This window comes from Zalophus californianus, chromosome 2 (assembly GCF_009762305.2).
Source record: "Zalophus californianus isolate mZalCal1 chromosome 2, mZalCal1.pri.v2, whole genome shotgun sequence".
Classification (NCBI taxonomy): domain Eukaryota; kingdom Metazoa; phylum Chordata; class Mammalia; order Carnivora; family Otariidae; genus Zalophus; species Zalophus californianus.
The window spans coordinates 61,644,347-61,666,748 of NC_045596.1; the positions used below are offsets into that span (position 1 = coordinate 61,644,347).

The 22,402-nt window shown below is 36.7% G+C and overlaps 1 protein-coding gene across 2 annotated transcripts in view; it reads right to left on the reverse strand.

Annotated features, from left to right (window-relative positions):
• Positions 1-530: 530 nt before the first annotated feature.
• The window catches only part of CCNI (cyclin I), a 33,133-nt gene continuing 11,261 nt past the window's right edge, over positions 531-22,402 (reverse strand). For both annotated transcript variants that reach the window (XM_027598451.2, XM_027598450.2), the window contains 5 exons: positions 11,836-11,964; positions 8,954-9,028; positions 8,658-8,798; positions 8,171-8,401; positions 531-2,117 (listed from right to left, as the gene is read on the reverse strand). In XM_027598451.2, the coding sequence (XP_027454252.2) occupies positions 1,668-2,117; positions 8,171-8,401; positions 8,658-8,798; positions 8,954-9,028; positions 11,836-11,964 (1,026 nt within the window). In that variant the 3' untranslated portion in view covers positions 531-1,667. The remainder of the gene's footprint in view (positions 2,118-8,170; positions 8,402-8,657; positions 8,799-8,953; positions 9,029-11,835; positions 11,965-22,402) is intronic.

A 22,402-nucleotide genomic window follows, 5' to 3' on the forward strand; every position in this document is an offset into this window, starting at 1 on the left:
TCCTCTGTAGAAAAGATATTCAGTTCTCCACAGATAACTTTGAATGAAAAATATTTAGCTGCTTCACTAAAGTTCATCTTCAAGAGTCAGAGGATGCACTTTTTCTTTTAAAATGGAAGATTAGAGCATAACTAGTTTATGCCCAATCATCAAGTTTATTCCCTTGCCTTTGTGGAGGCTTCATGGAATGATAGGCTTTGTAAGCATCAGGAAACACCAGACAATTACCCATAAAGTTCAAGTTTCCAAATCTTGGAATAGTTTAGTTTGTGATGTGATGCCAGGACTGGCATGCTCTCACAAACTGTTCCATCAGATGAAAACTTACGATTTGGAAGGTGAGAAAAGGACACAAAAGAAAAACTCTTGTCAAAACCTACATTCCTCAGTCACACTTAAATCCCCTTTTCCTAAGTTTTATTTTCTTTGGGCATATAATTAGGATTTTTATCGTTTCTGTAGTTGAAATAGCAGTGTCTAGCAATCAGGAATTTGTACCACTTGGCAAGCAGAAAAAAGTTAAAGATAACAAAGGTTAAGGACAACTTTTATTGCTACCAGAGGCTTTTTATCATCAGTACATGGTTCCGACTGCAATACCTTCTTCAGACTGCACAAGGAGCTCAGGATCCAGAAGTCATTAAGAGAAATACAGGTAGGGTGAATAACTTTCATCAAGAAAATACTAATAGCTTAACATAAATCTAGGGTACTGAATTCAGTTATTACACGTTACAGACCCCAATCATAGAGCTGCCCCAACATCTAGACAGTCTCTCCTACTGATTATAAATGAGTGAAAACCGATCAGTTACCAAAAACAAAACAAAAAAACCAAAACCTTCGTTGTTACATGTTTCTTTGGTGAGCACCTGGATATACTTTATCACAAATTCTTTTATACAAAAGTCAAAAATGCTTTCAACAAATCTAAGAGTGTCCTAATTACATGCCACTTTTAAGTTCCAATTTAAGATAAACAAAAATGAAAACAGTAATTTTGTTTCCAACCTCCAAGAATTGAAATGAGACAAACACAAAATCAATGTGGTAATGCCAGTCCTTTTTCTATTACCACCTCTCATTCATATGGGGCAATTCTGAAGTACCCTTTTCGGATTAATTTGAGTCCTGGATTAAACATGGCTGTCACACTGAAATAATTTATTCATTAAATTGCTAAAAAATGATTTAGAGGGTTTCCTAATCAGTGGAAGTCAGGCTATAGATCCACATGCATAAAGTTCATTAAGTATTCAATAAAGAAGCAAGCAGAAACAAGGAAAATTAAATCAGGATGCTGGAGACAGGGTGTGTGCCAGCTATGAATTTTGGAACTTTAAAAAAACCACTGAATATGAATCTTTGAGATGGGTCAATCTCCATTACATTTTAGCAGAGAAAAGGATGGAACTGACAAACACTACAAAATTTTTTTTTACTTTAAAAAAAATTTGGATCTTTTGAATTTCACACTTTTTTTTTGGTCTTTAAATGCTTAAATAATGTTGATTATAATTTGCCACACAAGTAAACGGGCTTTTTTTCTGGCTCACTTCAAATTGGCCTGCTAAGGTATACACCTGTATATAGCCTTTCCTGGTTTTCCCATGTTCCCATTCCCAGAGTAGTCTACCTTAGTTTGCACTTGAAGGTAACACTGGAAGCTACATGACAGAAACTGGCTGCAAAGGTGGACAAGGGGAAGCATGTCCCTCTTGCCTTGATAAATCAGTGCCACATACAGAACCCACATTTTCCGAAGCATTCTCTTCATTATAGAGCCGTTTGAGTCCATCATAGAAGTCATCCACTTCCATCTCCTCTACTTTGCGTTTAGCAGAGGTATGCTTGCACCCACGGGCAGCTGGGGGCTGATGGCAGAAGGCTGCCGCACCTCTGACTGGCACTTCCGGTTTGCTGTTGTCCTTGGAGAAATCTAAATCTGGGCCTGCGACAGAGGAGGGATGTAATCTGAACACTCCTTTGTCACAGGTCACCAGGGTGTGCTTGAGGGGACGGTAGACATAAACGGAATTTAGAGGCAGGGAAGACTGCAGAGAAGAAAGGTGATGCACCACAAGCTCCCGACAGTGGATCAGCTGGGAGCTCTCCATCTGGGCCAGGAGGAAAAAAACCAGTCGATCATTTAATTAATACAGACTACGCTGTCATGTTGCTGGCCACTTTCCCTCCCTGTGCCCTCTGTCCTCCCCAGCTTTCTTTTCTCTCCCACACCTTCTCCCTGAAACTCATCGATCCCTCCAGCCTACCCATCATCTTCTTAGGAAATGTGTCCAAATCTGTACTTCTAATGTCAGACTCTTTGGAACTTAAGTTCTGTATTTGTAAATACATGCTGAACATCTTCATGAAAACAAACTATTCTCTTTTGTTCACTGTGTATATCCAACATCTACTTTTGTTCAGTCTAATTCCCTCTGTCTAGAAGACCCTTCACCTCACCCTCTTTGCCTCTTCTAATCTCTTCACGAAGACACAAGGACAGATAAACACAAAATTCATTCAGAATTTAGGGAAAAAGCCAGAGGCATGAAAGAATTTAAGGGATAGGGCTGATCATTTGGCTAAGAATTTAAAACAATTTAACTATTTTGTTTTTAAAACAGCAAATGAGAACTTTCGATAAATGATATTTCTGTAGAAATTAGCAGGCTTGATAACAACAAGAAATGTTTTTGTTTAATTTGGAGGTTTCACTAATTCCTTCTTATCCTTCAGGATAGTTCAGGTATCCTGTCTGAAGCCACCCCTGACTCTCCCTGGCCCCCACACCCAAATCCCAGGGTCATCTGTTTCTATTTCAACCTGTCTTCATACACCACGTTGTATTACAATAATCTACTTAACCATTTAGCTTTTCCTTTATAGACTATAAGCCCCCAAAAGGCAGGCATTGTATCGTATTCATCTTTATTCCTTAAGTTTCTTTTCTAGCACAATGACTACACATGAAAGGCTTTCAAAATCCTCCCTGTGGTGAAGAGTACAATTAGTCTCTCTGTCCTACTTTCCCTAGCAACATACATTTCTCCCCTATTCAAATATTTTAGCGGCACCCCAGTGCCTACCAGAAATAAGCTAACCTCCTTAGCTTGGTATAAGGCTCTCCACAATCTGAGCCCAACCTTTTTTCAGCCTTATTTCCTGGCATATCCCAAACTGTGCTCTCCATTTCTGCCAAACAGGCCCGCTCTCTCTATTCTGTGCAAATCTTGCCCTGTCTTACTCTACTCCTGCTCATCCTATTTCTACCTAATGAAAATGTATTACCTATTCCTGCCAGGTCTGGCTAACTGCCGCCATCTCCAGAAAGCCTACTTAGACTATTAACTATCAGGGATCACTTTCCAGTCTTGTGTATTTTATAAGTATTTTTAGACATTTCTTAACCACATCTTATTCATACCCATATAACCTACAGTACACAGCATGACTGTTTGCAATACCACAGAGAAAATGAAGGAAAATAGCATGATCTGCAAGAACAACGAACACATCCGGTCACAAGACTTTTTATCTCTAAAAATATTCATTACTTGTTACCCAGGAAAGTATCAGTGGAAAGAAGAATCAAAGGCAGATGTTATCACCACAGTACAAATGTTAAAATGCCTAAAACTGTCAGGCACAATACACAAAAATGAAATGACCATTTTTAATTTCTACCATTTGGTTCACTAATTTTTTTCCTTGTTTGAAAGACACCAGATAACACCCTAAGGGTAAAATACTACTAGCTAGTCTTAGAATTTCTTTTCTTCCCTTAAAAGAATTCATAATACTTAAAGAATAGTCCCCAACTATTAAGCTTACAACTGTAGGCGAGGGCTTATCATGTCCCAGGGATGCAGAACAAGCGGAGCCATGCTAAAAACAAGGAAGCAAAGAACAGAGAAGAGGGACAGGGCTTTAAAGCTCTTTCAGGAGCTTTTGTCAATACTTCAAGAAGCTTGTAAAAGGGAGGTCAGGGAAGTGAAAGACAGAAATTGGAAAGTGAAAAAAAGGCTAGAGTATAAGAATTATTTCTGAAAAGTACCTACTCTAACAAACTATTCCTTAGCAAATGACTAATACTTAGGGGTCTAGAAAGTAAAAGTATCACAGTATTCTAAAGCCTTGGTCACTGGGCGTAATGCCACAGCAGAATTCTACAAAGCAGAGTTCACACAGATGGTACTGGTTTGAAAAAGACATTTCAGAGTAAAAGGAAGACTACGCCACTATAATCTTTCTCTGTGCAAAAAGTTAACAGGAAGTTATACAGCTGATCCTGAACAACACGGGGCATTTAGGGGCGCCAACTCCCACAGTCGAAAATCTGCATCTCATTTTCAACTCCCCAAAAACTTCACTAATAACCACTAACAGTCAATGAACACATTTTTGTATATGTATTATATACTTACAATAAAGCTAGAGAAAAGAAAATATTAAGGAAACCATAAGGAAGAGAAAAGACATTTGCAGTCGTGTACTGCGGTGGAGTTCAAACCCGCGCTGTTCAAGAGTCCACTCTAGTTTAGAAAAGGACAGGGCAAGAAAGACATTATCAAACCAACACCATCTATATGAACTTATTTCCATCCAACTAAATCCTTTGTCCAAAATAACACATCAAAAGAAATTCCTTCTCATCTACTACCTGAATTTGTTCTAAGTAAACAAATCGAAAGTGTGACCCTTGTTCAGATCCACTGGAGGAAACAGAACAAGCACCTAAACTGGAATTACTACAACTTCAGACACCAGACAAAAGTCCTCTAATGAAACAGTTACCAAAAGATTTAAAATGAACTCATTCTACTTGCGGGATATTCAGAGGACATTTGTTACTTTTCATGACTATCTCCTCAAATTTCAAATAATGGTTACCATTATTGGTGTAGAAAACCACCACTGTAATGCAGCTCACCAAGGAAGGTGGAGCAGGAAGCACGGGAAGTTTGCAGGGCAGACATGCAGATGGGTTACTGATGAAGTGGGCACAGGAGAGCAGGACCTACATGACAGGTTCAGATGGCCCCAGGAAAGGCAGGCAGCACGAAGCACTGAAAATACCTGCTGCAGCAGTCCGACCTTCAGCACCCTCAAGAACTGGGGGACCCTGGTGGGGAAGGCCTGCTTCTCTAAGTCTCCACTCTAGTTTTAAACTACACCACGGCCAAGAACATCTACTTTGACGACCGTCTAGCTAGGGACTAGGGGAATGACCACACTCAGTAGAGTTAATATCCTGAGATTCTCAAGGTGGGTCACATTAGTCAGAAGGGTGTGAGTACAGCTACACAGGTCATGCAAGGGAAGAGGCAGGTAAGAGAAAGAGGGGAGCCATCCCATAAAGGTGACCAACAGTAGCACGGGAGCTAAGACAACAGGGGTAGGCGACTAGGAGGAAGGCTTGCCTTTCAAAGCAGGAATCCTTGCTGTACTTGGTCTGCAGTCCCGAGCGAACAAAGGCAGAGCCAGTGAGAGCGGCCCCCTTACAGCATGGCATGTCTCTGATGGACACTGGAAGTCCTCTCAAACCAGGACACGGGCAAACATGGCAGAAGTAATTCGGGCATGATCTCACCAATACGTTGCAAAGATTTCCGAGAATCCAGGAGGAATATTCGATGGCCTTATCACGCATCTAACTACAAGATATTAGACCTGGTATTCCCACCTAAACACAGGTGAACTTACAGCAAAGACAGCACTGAGCCTTAAAGACTCAGGATCCATCAGGTTTGGGCCACATATGTTGGCTATCAGTCCCAGTTGGTTTTAGAGAACTGTTAAGACCAAATTCCAAAGTCTGTGGTGGTGTTTTTAACTCTCTTCTCCATTATAATTTGAATACTACATGGGGCAGAGGCCTTTTCTCATTTTTTACAATCACTGTATTCCCCAGTGCCTAGATCATAGATTTTTCAATAAATGTTTGTGGACCATAACTATTCGTATAAGAGAACTGAACACTGGTTTTCAAACTATGTCCAAACAGCTTGCAGAAGGGAAGAGGCCATGTGGATTAAGGCTGCACCCAACAGGTCTCTGCCCCAAATACACATTAGAAAGTATTACTTTTCTAACTTTATATTCAGGGATTGTGTGTGTACAAGATTTTGCTGGAGTCAAGGGAAGGATTCTTGTTCTAAAAGAAACTCTGAAAACCACCAAACTAAATCCTTAAGGTGTATATGGGAAAGCACTGGTTCTCTACTAAGCAGTCCTGGTTGTCTCTGAGGAAGTCCCAAGTTCCCTGAACTGCAGGTTTAAAATAAAGGAGTTGAATGAAATGATTTCTAAGAAGATTCCTTCAAATTAAGTCTGTAATACTCCTTCAGTAAGAAGAGAACAAATTTCGGTGAACATTCTTACAGCACCAAAACATCGGAAGACTCATGAAAGAGAATAAGCATATCCTCTAGTATTTTTTTAGTGGAGAACAAGCTCTCAGAGCTACAGAATACAAATTCTATTTACAACAGTCTTATTATTTATGCTTCAAAGTCTGTCCTTTCTTTGTGACAGTAACACTTCATATAGCAAATTTTCTCTGTACTGGCTTTGGGAATAGGCACAGAGACCAAGTCAGAGCATTTAAACATGTCAATTGTTCCAATAAAAAAATGGAAAATGAAATGCAGAGGTTTTCTATTAATATCCCTTCCCCCATTTCCAGTCTAATGTAAATGATTAACATTCAATTTCACTTAACAACGCTGTAGGTAGGAAAGTAAATTCCCTGTGCCACACTACTGTTATATGGTGGTTTATGATAATTTCTAAAAATTCTCACTAAATAGCAACTATCTCCTAGAATTATTTCCACTATAGCATTTATTTCAATGGAAATACTTCTCAATTATAACAATCTAAGATATGCTATTAAAAGAAAATGTCTCCCTTGTAAAGGAGAAACAGCCTGTGTTACCACCAACATCCTATGCCTGTCCTGGGGATGTAGAGCAAGCCGAGCCACGCTAAAAACAGTGGAACAAAGCACACAGAAGAGGAATGGGCCTCTAGCTAATATATTGCTCTGATCACCAACCTTTTTATGAAAAGACCCTCAATCCTTCTCTGCTCACAGACTAAGGTCTGAAATTCTCAGAGCTAAGAGGTAGTACTGAGGTACTTATATGTCTAACTTTTACAGTTCATATCTATGACACATCTTATAACACACGAAATTCAAGTATTATTGTTCTTCTTCTACAGCATTCTAAGTTCTGTAAGTTCGATAACTGCAGCTCTTTTTTATTATAAAATGTAATTACTTAAGCTCAGAATTTAACAGTCTTTTCTCTAAATAAAATCCAATAACATAAATCAGAATAACTTCATCAAATAAGAATAAATAGGGACATATAAAGGGAAAGTAGATCCATAAGTCTTTTATGGACTCATTTGGCAGAGGAGTATGGTCTGCAGCAGATGTAAACTTTTAAATTCTATTTGGTGACATGAATAGAACCAATAAGCTTATCCAAAGTAGTTGCTAACATATAGCACCTTTACTAACTTTCCATTTGAATGAGAATTTTCTCCACTGAAACTCCTGCATTTTATATAGATAATTGATAAAAAATTTAACTGGCCTATAACATTTTATGCCAATTTGCAGAGAGAAGTGATGGAAAAATCTTAGGCAATAATAGGAGCTACCAGGACAAAACCTCTTTCAGAAAGATGGCTTCTACTTGCCAAAGTCTAGTACAAATACTTCACTTCCTAGCCAACAATAAATTGTTTGTCTAAAAAGCAAATTCTTGCCATTCGGTTTTAATTTATCTTTTACAAAATAAGTAGAAATATAGAAACAAATACTATGATGAAACCTACAAATGTAGCTAGGAAGGTTCTTCATACAAAACAAGAGGACAATGTATTTTAGAGAATCTTACTAGTTTTTCAAGATTCTTAAAAAAAGATTTTAAGTAACCTAGAAGGGTTGAAAAGAAGAAAATACTATCTAAGCTTTCTAAGAGAAAAAAGTTCACCTAGCCCATAAGTTTAAAGTGTATATTACTTTACTCCTGTCTCCTCTTCAAAGTGGTTTGCCATTACAAGATTAGATTGTCTCTTAGTTTTATAATCATTTACGTATCCCAGGAAGAGATGAACTTAAAATGGACACTTACTTTGACTGACACCTTACCTGTGCTTTCTGAAGCAGTTCAATTGTAAGAGGAAGCCAATCAGGAATAAGTTTCTCCATTTCCAAACTAACCATGGCCAGAGCAAGCATGGATCCTTTGAATTGCAGAAGTTGGCTGCAGGCCATACAGTGAAGGAGTTGCTTGGTAAGGACTGCCAAATGTTGAGAGGGGCTCAGTTTGGGCAAACTGAAAAGTAACTGAGGCCTAGCTGACACTGCAATGGCATGGAACTGAAAAAAACCACAAGAACATAATACTAGTTTTACTTAAAGTTTTAGATAAATTATATATAGAAATTGATGTAACCTCAGGTATTACTCAATTTCTTAAGTTTGTAATTTTAGCTTCATGAAATCTGACATAGGGTAATATCCTAATTTCTAATTTTTCTTTTCCCAAGTCATAACACATGAGTGGGCCCTCTACTTTCCTGTTACTAAGACTACATTTTCCCATAGAAAACTAGGAGACATTAGGTGTATTTACAATGTGAAGAAAATCCAATGGTGTAGCTGTGTGAAGATCCCAGTTCAACTTATCCAGAATAATCCTCTCCATCCTCAGAATTTCAGATGAAGAACAGCCACAGAAACTGTCTCTTGCCAACACCTTCAGTACTGGAATTCTCTGTCCAAAACAAAGTGGAACGGGGCAGAGTGAAGAGGAGAGGAAAAAAATAAACTAATTTTCAGTTTTTGTTCTGGTAAACAGAAAGCAAGTTAATAAATGGAGAGAAATTTTCAAGAAAGAGACTTAACTAATTTTTAAAGGAAAGTATTTACCTCGTCCTCCTCAACAGTCTTGGCAGCTAGGAAAAAACAGCTGATTGCAATACAACTCAAGTATTTTGGATGGGCCTATAATTTTGAAGAGGGAAAAAAGCAACATCAGTGGTTTTCAAAAAGTTAAAAGAGTTTATTTTTAAAAACTAGATATGCACGTCAGACAAGTATGCACAAAATTCTAAGGAATAATTAATCTGATTCTCACCTATTGCTTTCTAAAACCAGGGCTAACTTTTAACTTCACAATCCTAGCCATAATTATATTCTATGAAAATACTAAGATATTATATAGTTAAAAGTTCAACCAATGCTAGTTAGCCAAAGTTAAATATCTATCTAGCAGAGAAGAACTTACTCTTAGAAGACTATTTAATAAATAAAATTCCAAAAATTAAAAATCTATTTGTACATGTGTGTATTTTGTAAGCTACTTTTACTCTTTTTATCTGTCGTATCAGTAACACTACCATACTAGATGTTAAGGGAATTAAAAAGAAAGAGACAATATAAAATAAAAAAGACTATAAACTATTCCAGATGCTTTAAGAAAACTATAGGGTGTTAGTGGGGGAGTAGAAATTTTCTAATTAAGTGTTCACAAAAACAAGTATATATTCAAGTTCCATGGTGAGAAAGAAAGGCTCCTAAACTCATCATCAATTAGTAGGAGGAAAAAACTTTCTAAACGGTTTGACATGCATAGGAAGGCTTGAATTTGCCTGTTTTCCTTATCTAAGATAAGGTAGGACTACTTTCTACCTCACTGTTAGAATAAGGGTTTGTCAAACCCAGCATCAGAATCCAGTTTTAAATAACCAGAACAATTTAACTCCAACTACATTGAATGATACAGAGGTAAGTTACATAACATGAAGAAAACCTGTTTTGATATTTATTTTATACTTAAATATGACATTCCTGTGAAATTAGGGAAAACCTTCTGATGACCTGATGTGGCCTTAAGTAACAAAAACACCAGTGACCACTGCCTCAGTGTAAGTGGCATACTGTCTAGGAACCTTCTAGTCCTCTGACTATATGAAAAAAAAAAGCTGGTTCAATAATATTAATATTTTTATTTAATCATTAATATTAATCAGACATTATGATTTAGAAGGACTTCCAAAAATACGATGTCTATTATGTCTCAGAAGTTAAGGGACACCACACAAGTGATATAGGAAGTGAAGGCATATCTTTTAGCTAAGATAGTTTTCCAGGATTCCTTATTTCCCCAAGTATACAATAGGTCAAATCCTTGAGGTAATCAGAGTTCACTACAAAGAAGAGCCCAACAGTTAACAACTGAAGGAAGGCAATGCAACTCCTGAATCAAGGGCACCAATAAATTTCATAGTAAAAAGAATCCCAATAGCAAGTATGATTTTTTTTTTTTTAACAGAGAGTAGTTCTAATTCCTGGATGTACATCAGAGTCATTTGTGCAGTTGTTTTTGCTTCTTTAAATACAGACATCCAGATCTTACCAACTAGAGATTCAGATTCAGTAGCTCTGGGATAGGGCTCAGGGTCCATACTTTTAAAGAGCTACATAGCACTTTCTTCTGCACAGCTAGGATTGAGGCTCTATTCACTGCTGCAGGTTTGTATGGTCTGCTTTAAGTCCCTTTATTTAAAACTTGACTACATTTTAGGTTGTTTCAATATAGATTAACCATCTAAGTAAGATAATCTTACATAATAACATGACAGGACCCATTAAATAAGAAATATGAAAAAAATGAAATACTTGGCAATTCTCTAACTGATCCAGAAACTTCCCCAAATCTCTTTAAAATGTTTAATAATAAGGTAAGAATCTTTTCTATGACAGAAGCTACAATAAGGTCATTAATAGTTTGTGAAGAACATAAAAACCAAGAAAGGACACTAAGCTTAAACTCATCTTTCTCTGTGAAAAGGAGGTTAGCTAGAGTCAGAAGTTGGGAGGGGGGCCTGGATAGTGAGATAAAAGTAGACATGTCAGAGAACCTAAATTTCAGGCAATTAGTATCATTATAATTAAGGGTTCTTTACGTCTCTTAAGGGTACAAGTGTGAAACATAAAAGATAACTGAGTGGCCATCCAAATTCTTCCACTCCATAATTCTTTGACTTCTATTTTTCATACTTAATAACAGAGTACAGTATCCTTAGCATTGAATTCACAGTTCCCCCAGCTTACATATTCCTAGGCATACAAATGACAACAAATGAATTGCTTTTCTACTTTTTCATGCCTTGCCATTAAATAAATGCTAACTTTCTGATTTAAATCCACTGAGGGCCTACTATGACCCAATTTCACATAATATAACCAATGATATACCAACAGAGACAATATAAAATTATTCATGTATTTTTGTACGCTATAATTCAACAAAAATATACCAAACTTATTTTATGCTCAGTTCATCTTATTATATTCCAAATGCATGCCTCTAGAAACTATTTATATATTTTCAAAACACGACACAGTACAGTCAATAACTAGTGACAGAAAAAAATGTGTAATAGGCTTATACTTTTCTAGTCTAGTTTACCAATAACATCTACTACACCAATGTGTTAAAAGATGACTAAATATTCTGCTGATGATATACCGTTTATATTAAAATCAGGAAATCAAAAACTTCATAGGTTAAGTATATGTTATGAATACTGGTATAGCAAAAATAAAATTACAGAATACAATTCAAAACATTTCTAAAAATTTACAGCAATAATGGAAAACATCATGCCTTCTTATAGGGACACAGATCATGTCCAAGAAGGTTGTTCACTCCTTGTCACTTTCTAGAATATTTACTAATTGCCCCTGGTTTAGTATATAAACCCTCAAACAAGAGGTTGTGTTTAAGTGTATCCTAAAATATTTACCTTTACAGTAGCTAAAAACCTGTCCAAAAGACTGCTAGCCAGAGCAAATGTTTCTGGGTAAAGGTTGAATTGGTACTTGAGTTTGGCCAGCCACTGAATCACTTCATCTCTCTGGGATGGAGAAACATTCTACAAGGGAACAGTTAAAAGATAAAACAAAAATAAAAAAGAACAAGTGAAGTTCCAAGTTATTAAGAATGAATTCTCTCTTAAAAGGTTAGCAAATGCTATGGAATATGTTTATATGTTAAAAGTGTTTTTAAGTTTACTCAAAATCTATCAAACTTAAGATGTACAAAGATAAAACATTATGTACTGGTCATAGCAATTTATCAATATCCAATATTCTCATTGTTTATTAAATAAAATCTTCACAATGTCATCTTACCATATACCTTATCTTAATTAAACAAAGGTGTCCAGGGAATCTAAGACTTTAAAGGTTAGGTAACACTATTATCAACTGACAGTAGTTTTGGAATTAGTTTCCCAATTCTAGAGAATAAGAAAATATAGTGAATTTCTTTCTAAGGCAGCAAACAGCCATTAAACCATCTTAGGAAATGTAAATGGAGTATGGTAATAGAATGACAGCCCATTAGAAACAAAACTAAAGTCAACAGGAATAAATTAAAGATATCAGGGACAATAGGTGAATTATACATTTAAAGATCATGGAAGAATACTGAAGGGGAAATTCACCTGAACTAATTTACCAATGGAGAGATTATTATACAAACATATGACATTACTGCTTCCTACATATTATTTTAAACTGCTGAGTACAGGCTTAATTTTTAGAAGCTACACACTTTAATGCAACAATGACTTAGCTATCTTTACTCTTGAGTTTTGCAGGCACTATAAAAAAAATACAAAATAAAACCAACCTAATAATAATCTACTTATAATAAATGAAACAGATCCATGAGAACTACTTCAACCAGGTAAACACAACAGAGTACAGAAATGACTCTGTGATTAGTGGGAAAAAGTATTTTCAATAAGTGAGGGTTCCAGACAAGTAAAGGTTTAATCCAAGCACTGCATCTTTGTAATTACAACCATTTTAGATGGAAATCCTTTAAAATATATTATTTATCTCATTCCTTAGGAAAGTAGAGAGACCATAGCTTAAACCTCTTTCCTGATTACTCTAGGTCAATTTTATGAAATTAATTCTTATATCACAGAGAGATACATTAAGAGCCATGAAAGCAGGGTGGGCGGTATATCTTAATAATGTATCTCCTCAAACAGATATTTCAGTTGGAATTTCTTCTCTCCTTCCTCTTGGCTTTCTTTAGTGTTGTGAGAAATACATGACTCAGTGCTCATTATAATCTCTGCCATTGCACTGGCAAGCTAATTTCTCATTTTTTTTCCAATTCCTCTGTCACTTTTCATTTCAGCACAACATAGTAAACGGTTTCTTAGTGTTGGCCAAACCAACTAATCACACATTTTTACATCTAGCTAAACTCAGTTATAACTGGTATTTTAGAAGGTTAACTGCCATATATCCACCTTCTAGTCAATTCCTTTTGTCAAATAAAGACTGACCCTAGACTACTGCACAAGAAATACAGACAAGAAATTGAGATAAAAATGGTTTACAACCTCTCACATTAACATCTCACCACCAAGCTGGTGTTAAAACTATGAACAATCAAAACATTTAATTCAGTTCATATTAATAATATATTAATAACATATTATAATATTCAGGGTCCATCACATGATAGGTCCTGGGAATACAATGATGAATAAAAAAAAAGCTCCCTGTTTAAACGTCTAAACTTAAAAGTCTCATAGCGAGGCAATCAGAAAATGTCAATCAACTATGTTTAGTGTAAAAGAGAGGTATGCACAGGGTGCTAAGGGAATACACTGGAAGGGCACTTGGTCCCATATGGAAGTAGAATGAAAGCTTCTCATAGGAGATAGCAACAAACTTGTTTCTTAAAAAGTAAGGAGAGGATATGATCATTTTAAAGACATGGAAAAGAGCTGTTTTTTTTAAGCCTGTGAACTTTTTTTTTAAAAGATTTTATTTATTTGAGACACAGAGATACAGAGAGAGAGAGCATGAGCAGGGGGTGAGACAGAGGGAGAGGGAGAGGGAGAAGCAGGCTCCCCGCCGAGCCAGGAGCCCGATGTGGGGCTTGATCCCAGGACCCGGGGATCAGGATCTGAGCCGAAGGCAGATGGCTCAACCATCTGAGCCACCCAGGCGCCCCAAGCCTGTGAACCTTAAAGCATAAGAATGATGTCAACCTGGAGGAAATAACTTATTGTCAAGCTCTTCTGACTTGCAAATAAAATCAAGGTGGGTGAAAAAGACTGCTAGGAATGGATACTCTTGAGAATCAGTGGTGTAATTCCATTGATCGAAAAAAAAACATAGGCAGTTCACAAACTGAAACTGTGGGCTCGACAAGTTCTGGGTGCACAGAGTAGCAAGGGAATTTGTGTCCTGCACAGACTATTGTCCAACATGACAGAGGACACTGGAGTTAGGCTATTAGAACCAGGAGCTGAATTCTCTCTCTCACAAAAAGAGTCTGAAAAAGGTGGCAAAACATCATCTGGAGCTGTGGCTTCTCAAGAAAAGTGAGAGGAAGCAGACACAAACTGACAACTAGGCCTTGAGTCAAAGAGCTATTAGCATGGTCATTGGTTCAATAATATATCATTTTCCACAGAGCCCTGAGCTGCTACCTTAAGATCTAGTTCTGGACTAGGGGCTCCTAAAGGTCCCTGGGAACGAAGTAAAGGCAGTCTTCTAGATGAAGAGAGTTAAGCATTCAAGAGAAATTAAATCCCTACCAAGACGAGCTTTTATCTAAAATGCCAAAACAAACAGAAATGTAATGTTAAGCCATCCACCCAATCAATGATAAGGAAATACGTTCACACAAGGAGAAAGCGTCTGGGTGGCTCAGTTGTTAGCATCTGCCTTCGGCTCAGGTCATGATCCCAGGGTCCTGGGATCGAGCCCTGCATCAGGCTCCCTGCTCAGCAGGAAGCCTGTTTCTCCCTCTCCCTCTGGCCCTCTGCCAGCTTGTGTGTGCGCTCTCTCTCTCAAATAATCTTTAAATTAAAAAAAAAAGTAATGTTAAGCCATCCATCCAAACACATCAATGATAAGGAAATACATTCACACAAGGAGAAATAGATGGTGATAGAATCTGATGAAACTGGGGAGGCTTGAAGGAGGTCAAAGAACAATGATCCAGAGTAGTAATGAGGAACAAAGACACCATTAATTCTACCTTCAGCTCAGAGATCCATACAATGGGGACGGAGGAGAAAAAGATCCCTAAATGACAAATTATATACAATGTGCCTATTTGCTGTCTGACATTAAACAAACGACAAACATATAATTGTAAGAAGTGCCACAAAAGTTGGACATAATGTGCTATAAGAGTACGTAACATTGGGAACACAGTTACATAGAGATTTCCGTATCATGGTTATAACTAAATGAGCCAACTTTTAGAAAGCACATAGAATGCAAAAGGCACTCAAATACTAGTTTTGTTCTTTCCCACTTCTAAAAATACCTGATACTCTAATGATGCCAGAAAAAACCAAATTTACAAAACACTACATACAAATAATTATTTTAAACCAACTGTAATACAACTAGTTATGAAAGAGATCATGACAAATCTTTGGACTTTATACCTTATATTGAAATATGGGAATTAGGGCCAAGAAAGCATTCCTGCATGGCTAGTATTATCATCACTAGTCAAAACTAGTAACAACAACAACAATAGCAACAAAAAACCCCCACAAAAGTTAATACTTTAAGACTCACCCTTAGGGAAGTCATACTAAGATCACTTTTTCAAATCAATTCAAACATGTACTAAACAGTAATATTATCAGGATAGCTTTACAAAAATGAAGTTCTGTGTCGAAGTGATCCAATTCAGAAGGAAGGACGGGAGGAAGAAAGGAAAGCAGAACTGCCTGCCCACCCTAGAAAGTACTTCCTGGTCAAGGAATCTGTTTTCTTTTACATGGATTCCTCAAATAGGATTAAGCCAGGTCAGTAAGTTGAACAACTAACTAATCCTCAAGAGAACTTAGAATGGATTGATTGAATCTGGTAAAACACAGGGTTTTGTATTCCACATGCCACTATTCTGATCATTAAAATACAAATCCTCTCTAGCTTTAAACTCGAAAGGCTCACCATTACCTAAAAGAGTTAAGTACAAGCCCCCAGGTGTGGCGTACAAATCCGCATGACCTACCTCTCCAGCCTCACTCACCTTCCATCACTTTCTCCCTTAAAATTCATACTGTAAGAGTATTGTATTGTACTTGTATTTATGGTCCTTCCTTGCTCCTGCTATGCTATTTTATTACATCACTTCTCTGTTCATACTGTTCCCTCTGGTCGGTACACACCCCTCTCTCTTTTACCTACTGTTATTATTTATCCTTCAAGAGCTATTACAATGGTCACTCCTCACCACGCTTTTCCTAATAACTCTAGTTGGGCTAAGTACCTTCCTGTGCTCCCACAGCCTCTCTTGTCACACCTGTAAAGTTCAACATTTTAAAAAAATTACATTTCTGCTTTTGGCTGTGATAGAGTAGGTAGCAACCTACACTCCAGCTGAGAACTAGAAAAGCTATTCACCACCACCACCACCACTTGTTTTGAAGTCATCAAAACTGCTAGGACAACCAGGCTTTGCAGAACCAACATTCTGGAAAAGAGGTACAAGTATCCCCCAATTTCGAAAGTCCATGTTATGTCACTTATCTTTTACTAAAAACCTACCTTAGTACCTTAAAAAATCCAGATTTTCACTTTTACGAAAAAAGGCAAAAAGTGAAAATAGCATTCAGCATTCGTTTTGCAGCAACCTGTTACAGAGACAGTGGCACACCCAGAGCAGCAAATTGGTACTACCCATCTCCTTCCCCCAAACCACAATCAGCACCTCAGCCGTCAAGCTCTGAACTGTGTCTGTGAGCACCAGGGCTTTATCTTGATTTATTTTGCCCATCTGTTAGCAAGATGTGTCCTAAGATATCAGAAAAGCCAAAGAGAGGGTCTGGGAACACTCAAAAAATTTCCCTTATAAATTAATGGTAATTGCTTCTTTGCTTTATACCATTTCAGCTTACCAAAGTTTTCACAGGAATGCTCTACTTTGTAATACTGGGGGAAATCTGTAATGAGGAGTCAATATTTTGTAGTAGCTTTTCCTTCAGGGCATTTGCCCATCCTCTTGAGTTGTCAAGAGGCTGAGAGTAAGGGCAAAGAAACCTACAAAGCTTGTGAGACTTTTATAGGGCTAGAGACAAAATTTGGAGACTTAAGGAGCCAAGTGCGGAGAGGAAGGGTCAGAGAACTGAATGTGACACTTGGCTGACTTTCCCTGTAATTTTGGAATGAAATTTTCTGAATGAAATTCTAAAGTTGGGAAGGACAGGGATGTACGAAGCTAAGCAAAAGCCTCTGAAAAGCAAGAAGGAGTTCAGCACCCTTCAGCACCCTCCCAAGTTCTCAGGTGGAATCCTTGACTACACTCTAGGAGGTGGGGCACACCAAGGCAGATGAAGCCATACCCAACTGCAGCCCAGACTCCCATCGGCATATCTCTCACTGGGTTAAAGTGATTAATCTCCGGGGCACCTGGGTGGCTCAGTCAGTTGAGCATCTGCCTTCAGCCCAGGTCATGATCCCAGGGTGTCCTGGGATCGAGCCCCACATTGGGTTCCCTGCTTAGTGGAGAGCCTGTTTCTCCCTCTCCTTCTGCTGCTTCCCCTGCTTGTGTTCTCTCTCTCTCGCTCTCTGTCAAATAAGTAAATAAAATTAAAAAATAAATAAATAAAATAAAGTGATTAATCTCCTACACAGTCGCCTACCAAAGGAAGACTGAACCCTTCTTCAGCAAGATAACATCTAGAACCTTTACAATTTTTCATAGTGTTCAGCATTCAATTAAAAATTACTGGGCATGCTAGATAGTATAATGCTAAGCAAAATAAGTCAGTCAGAGGAAGACATATACCATATGATTTCACTCATACATGGAACTTAACAAACAAAACAAAGGGGGAAAAAACTGGACACAAACCAAGAAGTAGACTCTTAATTATAGAGAACTGATGATCACCAGGGGGGAGGTTGGTGGGGGACGGATGAAATAGGTGAAGGGGATTAAGAGTACACTTGTCATGATGAGCAGTGAATAATGAATAAAATTGTTGAATCACTATATTATACACCCGAATCTAATATAATACTGTATGTTAACTATATTGGAATTAAAATTAACCTATTAAAAATATTAACCAGGCATGACAAAAGAACTAAGTGACCAAAAACCAAGAGAAAAAAGAAAGGGAAGCAACAAAAAGACCTAGAACTTTGAATTATCAGAAAAGGACTTAATATACAATAGAGGAAAGTGGAAAAAGAGATGAAAAGATGAAGAATTTCAGTAGAGAAATGATACCTATTAAAAAAATCTAAAAGGAAATACCAGAAATGAAAAATATAGTAACTGAAATTTAGAACCCAATATGTGGATCCAACAACAAATCAGACATGGTTGGATAACTATGCTTTGAGGAAAACTTAGTTTTAAATATGTGTATTAAAATACAAGAACAGGGGCGCCTGGGTGGCTCAGTCAGTTAAGCATCTGCCTTCAGCTCAGGTCATGATCCCAGGGTCCTGGGATGGAGCCCCGCATCCGCAATCCGGCTTCCTGCTCAGCAGGGAATCTGCTTCTCCTTCTCCCTTTCCCTCTGCCTCTTCCCCGCCACCCCCCTGCCCCGTTTGTGCTCTCTCAGATAAATAAAATCTTTAAAAAAATAAAATAAGATACAAGAACAAATGGAAAATCAATTATTTAAGCATCTACCTCAAAATAAAAAAATAGCAACTTACACAAAGTAAACAGAAGCAGATAATTAAAATAAGAACAGAACTTAAAAAAACCAAATATACAATAGGGAAAATCAACAGAACTAAAAGACTGACAGACCTCTAGAAGGACTGATCAAGAAAGAAAGCACAAATCACCCCAACTAAGGAAATGAAAAAAGGATCATCACTATGAACCTTTTGATGTTAAAAAGGTATCATAAATAACTTTACACAATTTGACAATTTAGATTAAATAAATAAATTCCTTGAAAAACACAATTTACCGAAACTGAAATAAATGAAGACCTGATTAGTCTCACATTTACCAAAGAAAATGAATCATTATTTTCCCATAAATAAATCTCTAGGCTCCCAGTGGAACCTTCCTACACTTAAGAAAGAAATAACAACCCAAACAAGAGTACTTTTAAAAAAGCGGGAACATTTCCTAATTCATTTTACAAAGCCAGCATACTTTATTATGAAAACCTGACAAAACTCATTACAAACCAATCTCACCCATAAACATAAATGCAAAATCCTAAGCAAAATGTTAACAAAATCCAATGATGTAAAAAATATTTAACACCTATTTATAAAAAAAAAATCTCTTGACAAACTAAGGCAGATAACCTTCTTAATCTGATAAAGATGATCTAAGAAATATATAACAAATATTATACTTAATGGTGAAATACTGAAACCTTTCCCCTCAAACTAAAACTGAGATAAGGACACCTGCTACCATCATTTATATTCAATGAGGTTCTGGAGGCCCTAGGTAATTCTATAAAACAAGAAAAATAAAAAGTATTAAGAACTGGATAGAAAGAAAGAAAACCATGATTACTCACAGTTAACATATCTATGTATAATACACAGAAAATCCAAAAGCCTCTGGAAGTGAATTTAGTATAGTCAATATATAAAAATCCATTTTATTTCCATATACCAGTTTCTAGAAACAGCATATAAAAAAAATGAAAAATCTACAATACCATTTGTAATAGCCTCAACAAGACTCAAGTATCTAGGAATAAACCTAAACTACCAAATATTATTAAATGAAACTGAAGACCGGGGCTCCTAGGTGGCTCAGTTAAGTGTCTGACTCTTGATTTCAGCTCAGGTCATGATCTTAGGGTTGTGGGATCAAGCCCCACATTGGGCTCCAAACTCAGAGGGACTGTTTGTCCTTCTCCCTCTCTCAAATAAATAAAATCTTAAAAAAAAAAAAAAAGACACTGAAGACCAACTTTAAACAAAATGGAGAAATATTCTACATTCATGAATTGGAAGACTCCTATTATAAGCATGTCAATTCTCCCCAAATTGACAGATTCAATAATCCTCCCAATTTTCTTTAATTGACAAGTATATTTTAAAATATATATGGAAGAGCAAAGGGCTAAGAATAGCCAAGACAATCTTGAGGAAAAAAAGAACAAAATGTATGCCACCAAACACTTACTATAATGCTATGATAATTACGGCAGTGCAGTATTTAAAGAGCAGCAAATGGACCAATGACAAGAAAAGAGGCAAGAAAGAGACACACAAATATATTCATAGGCCTACAGTAGTCACTTGATTTATAACAAAAGTGCAGAGAAGTAGAGAAAAGTGTCTTTTTAATAAATGGTGCTGGTTCTCTGTATGGAATAAAATGATGGACTCCTACTTCACACCATACCCTGCCCACCAAAAAAATCCCAACTGGAATGTAGATCTAAATGTGAAGGGTAAAATAATCAACTTTGCAGAAGAAAATGCAAGAGAATATCTTCATTACACTGGAGTAGACAAACATTTCTTTAAAAAAGGAAAAAAAATTTGATAACTTAGGTCATTAAAAATAAAGAACTTCTACTGATCAAAGTTCAACACAAAGAGAGTTGAAGACTATCTGTAATACATAGTCTGCAAAAGAAAGAACTCTTATAAAACAATTAACAAAAAAGACAACTCAGTAGAAACCCAGATGAAAGATCTGAATAGACATTTCACCAAAAAAGTAAATCTAATGGCCAAAAAACACATGAAAAGCTGAACTTCATTAGCTATTAAAGAAAAGCAAATTAAACCCAATGTAATACTATAATACACTCACCAGAATAACTAAAATGAAAAGACAATACCAAGGGTTGACGAGGATGGAGAGCAACTCAGGATTTTCATACTCTGCTAGAAGGGGTAAAAACAAAACAAAACAAAACAAAAAAACCCACAAAAAATGTGACATAATAGTGGTATAACAACTTTGGAACAATTGGTGGTTATCTACTAAAACTGATATACACATATTCTAGGTTCTAGCAATTCCAGCCCTAAAAATATATTCAAAAAGACACGCACATATGTTCACTGAGACATGCACAAGAAGATGACACTAATGACCATCAACAGAAGAGATAAATTCAAAGAATTATGCATGGCAATGAGAATAAATTAATTATGGCTACATGAAATAACACAGACGAATCTCACATAAAAAAATATCGAACAAGAGGCCAGTTCATACTCTGTGTTTCCATATATATGTATAAAATTCAAAACCAGTAAAAACTAATCTGTGATATTAGGACAGTGTTTTCTTGGTCTGGGGGAGTAGATGGTAGTAACTACAAGAGGACAGAAGGGGGCTTCTGCAGTGCCAGTAAAGTGGTGTATTTTACAGCTGTACACTTAAGATCTGTGTACTTTTCTGTACATTATACTTCAATAAACTGTTTAAGGAAAAGAAAAAAGAGAAACCAACCTACAGGATAAATAGATTTATTTATTTACCAAATCCACAGATTATACAAGAATGACAAAGTCAACACATAAGATAACAATCATAATTTTAAAGCCAGAAAAATGGTCAGAATTGACAACTTTCAATTTAATAAGAATAAACACCACCATACCTAGGCCAAAAACTAAAAGTACATCTGGCACAAAGGAAACTTTGCTTAAAACTAGAGAAAACAAGGTTTTAAAACAAGTTCAGTAAGCCGATATGACATTGCTGCCAAAACAATAAAATTTAGGGCTAGTTTAACAAAATTATCAAGCCAAGATAAAGTGAGGCAATAGTTTCACTTCATTGTCCATTAATGACTACAAATGAAATGTCACAACTTAAGAAACACACAAAAAGAGTGTATCTGGAAAAAGAAGATCTGGGGTGGTAAAAGAGAAATCTTGTCAAATAATGATTAAAAAACAAGAGATGTTCAATCAGGAAAAGAGAGGACGACTTTGTGGGCTCATCACATCTTTGAGCAGATAAAGGGCTACCATTTAAAAAAAGACACAGATTTATTCTGTATTGCTCCAGGGGACAAAACCAGAACTAATAAGTAGCCACCAGAAAGCAGCAGTTTTCAGGTTCAATTTAGGAAAATCTTTCCAATAATTTATATTTTTCCCACAGTAGAATGGACAAAGTATCCAAAGCAGAATCACTTACCAGAGATGTTAGAAGAAGAACTTTCCTACTGTGTGGTTAGAGTAAATCAGTGTCTCCCAAACCTAATGCATATTAATAATACAAATTTCCACAATTGCTACCACAAGTCCAACAGGTCTGGATGAGACCTGGAATCTCTGTAAGAAGCCTCCTGGGTGATTTTGATGCACTCAGCAGCCCAGTGGCTCAGGATCCTGTATTCA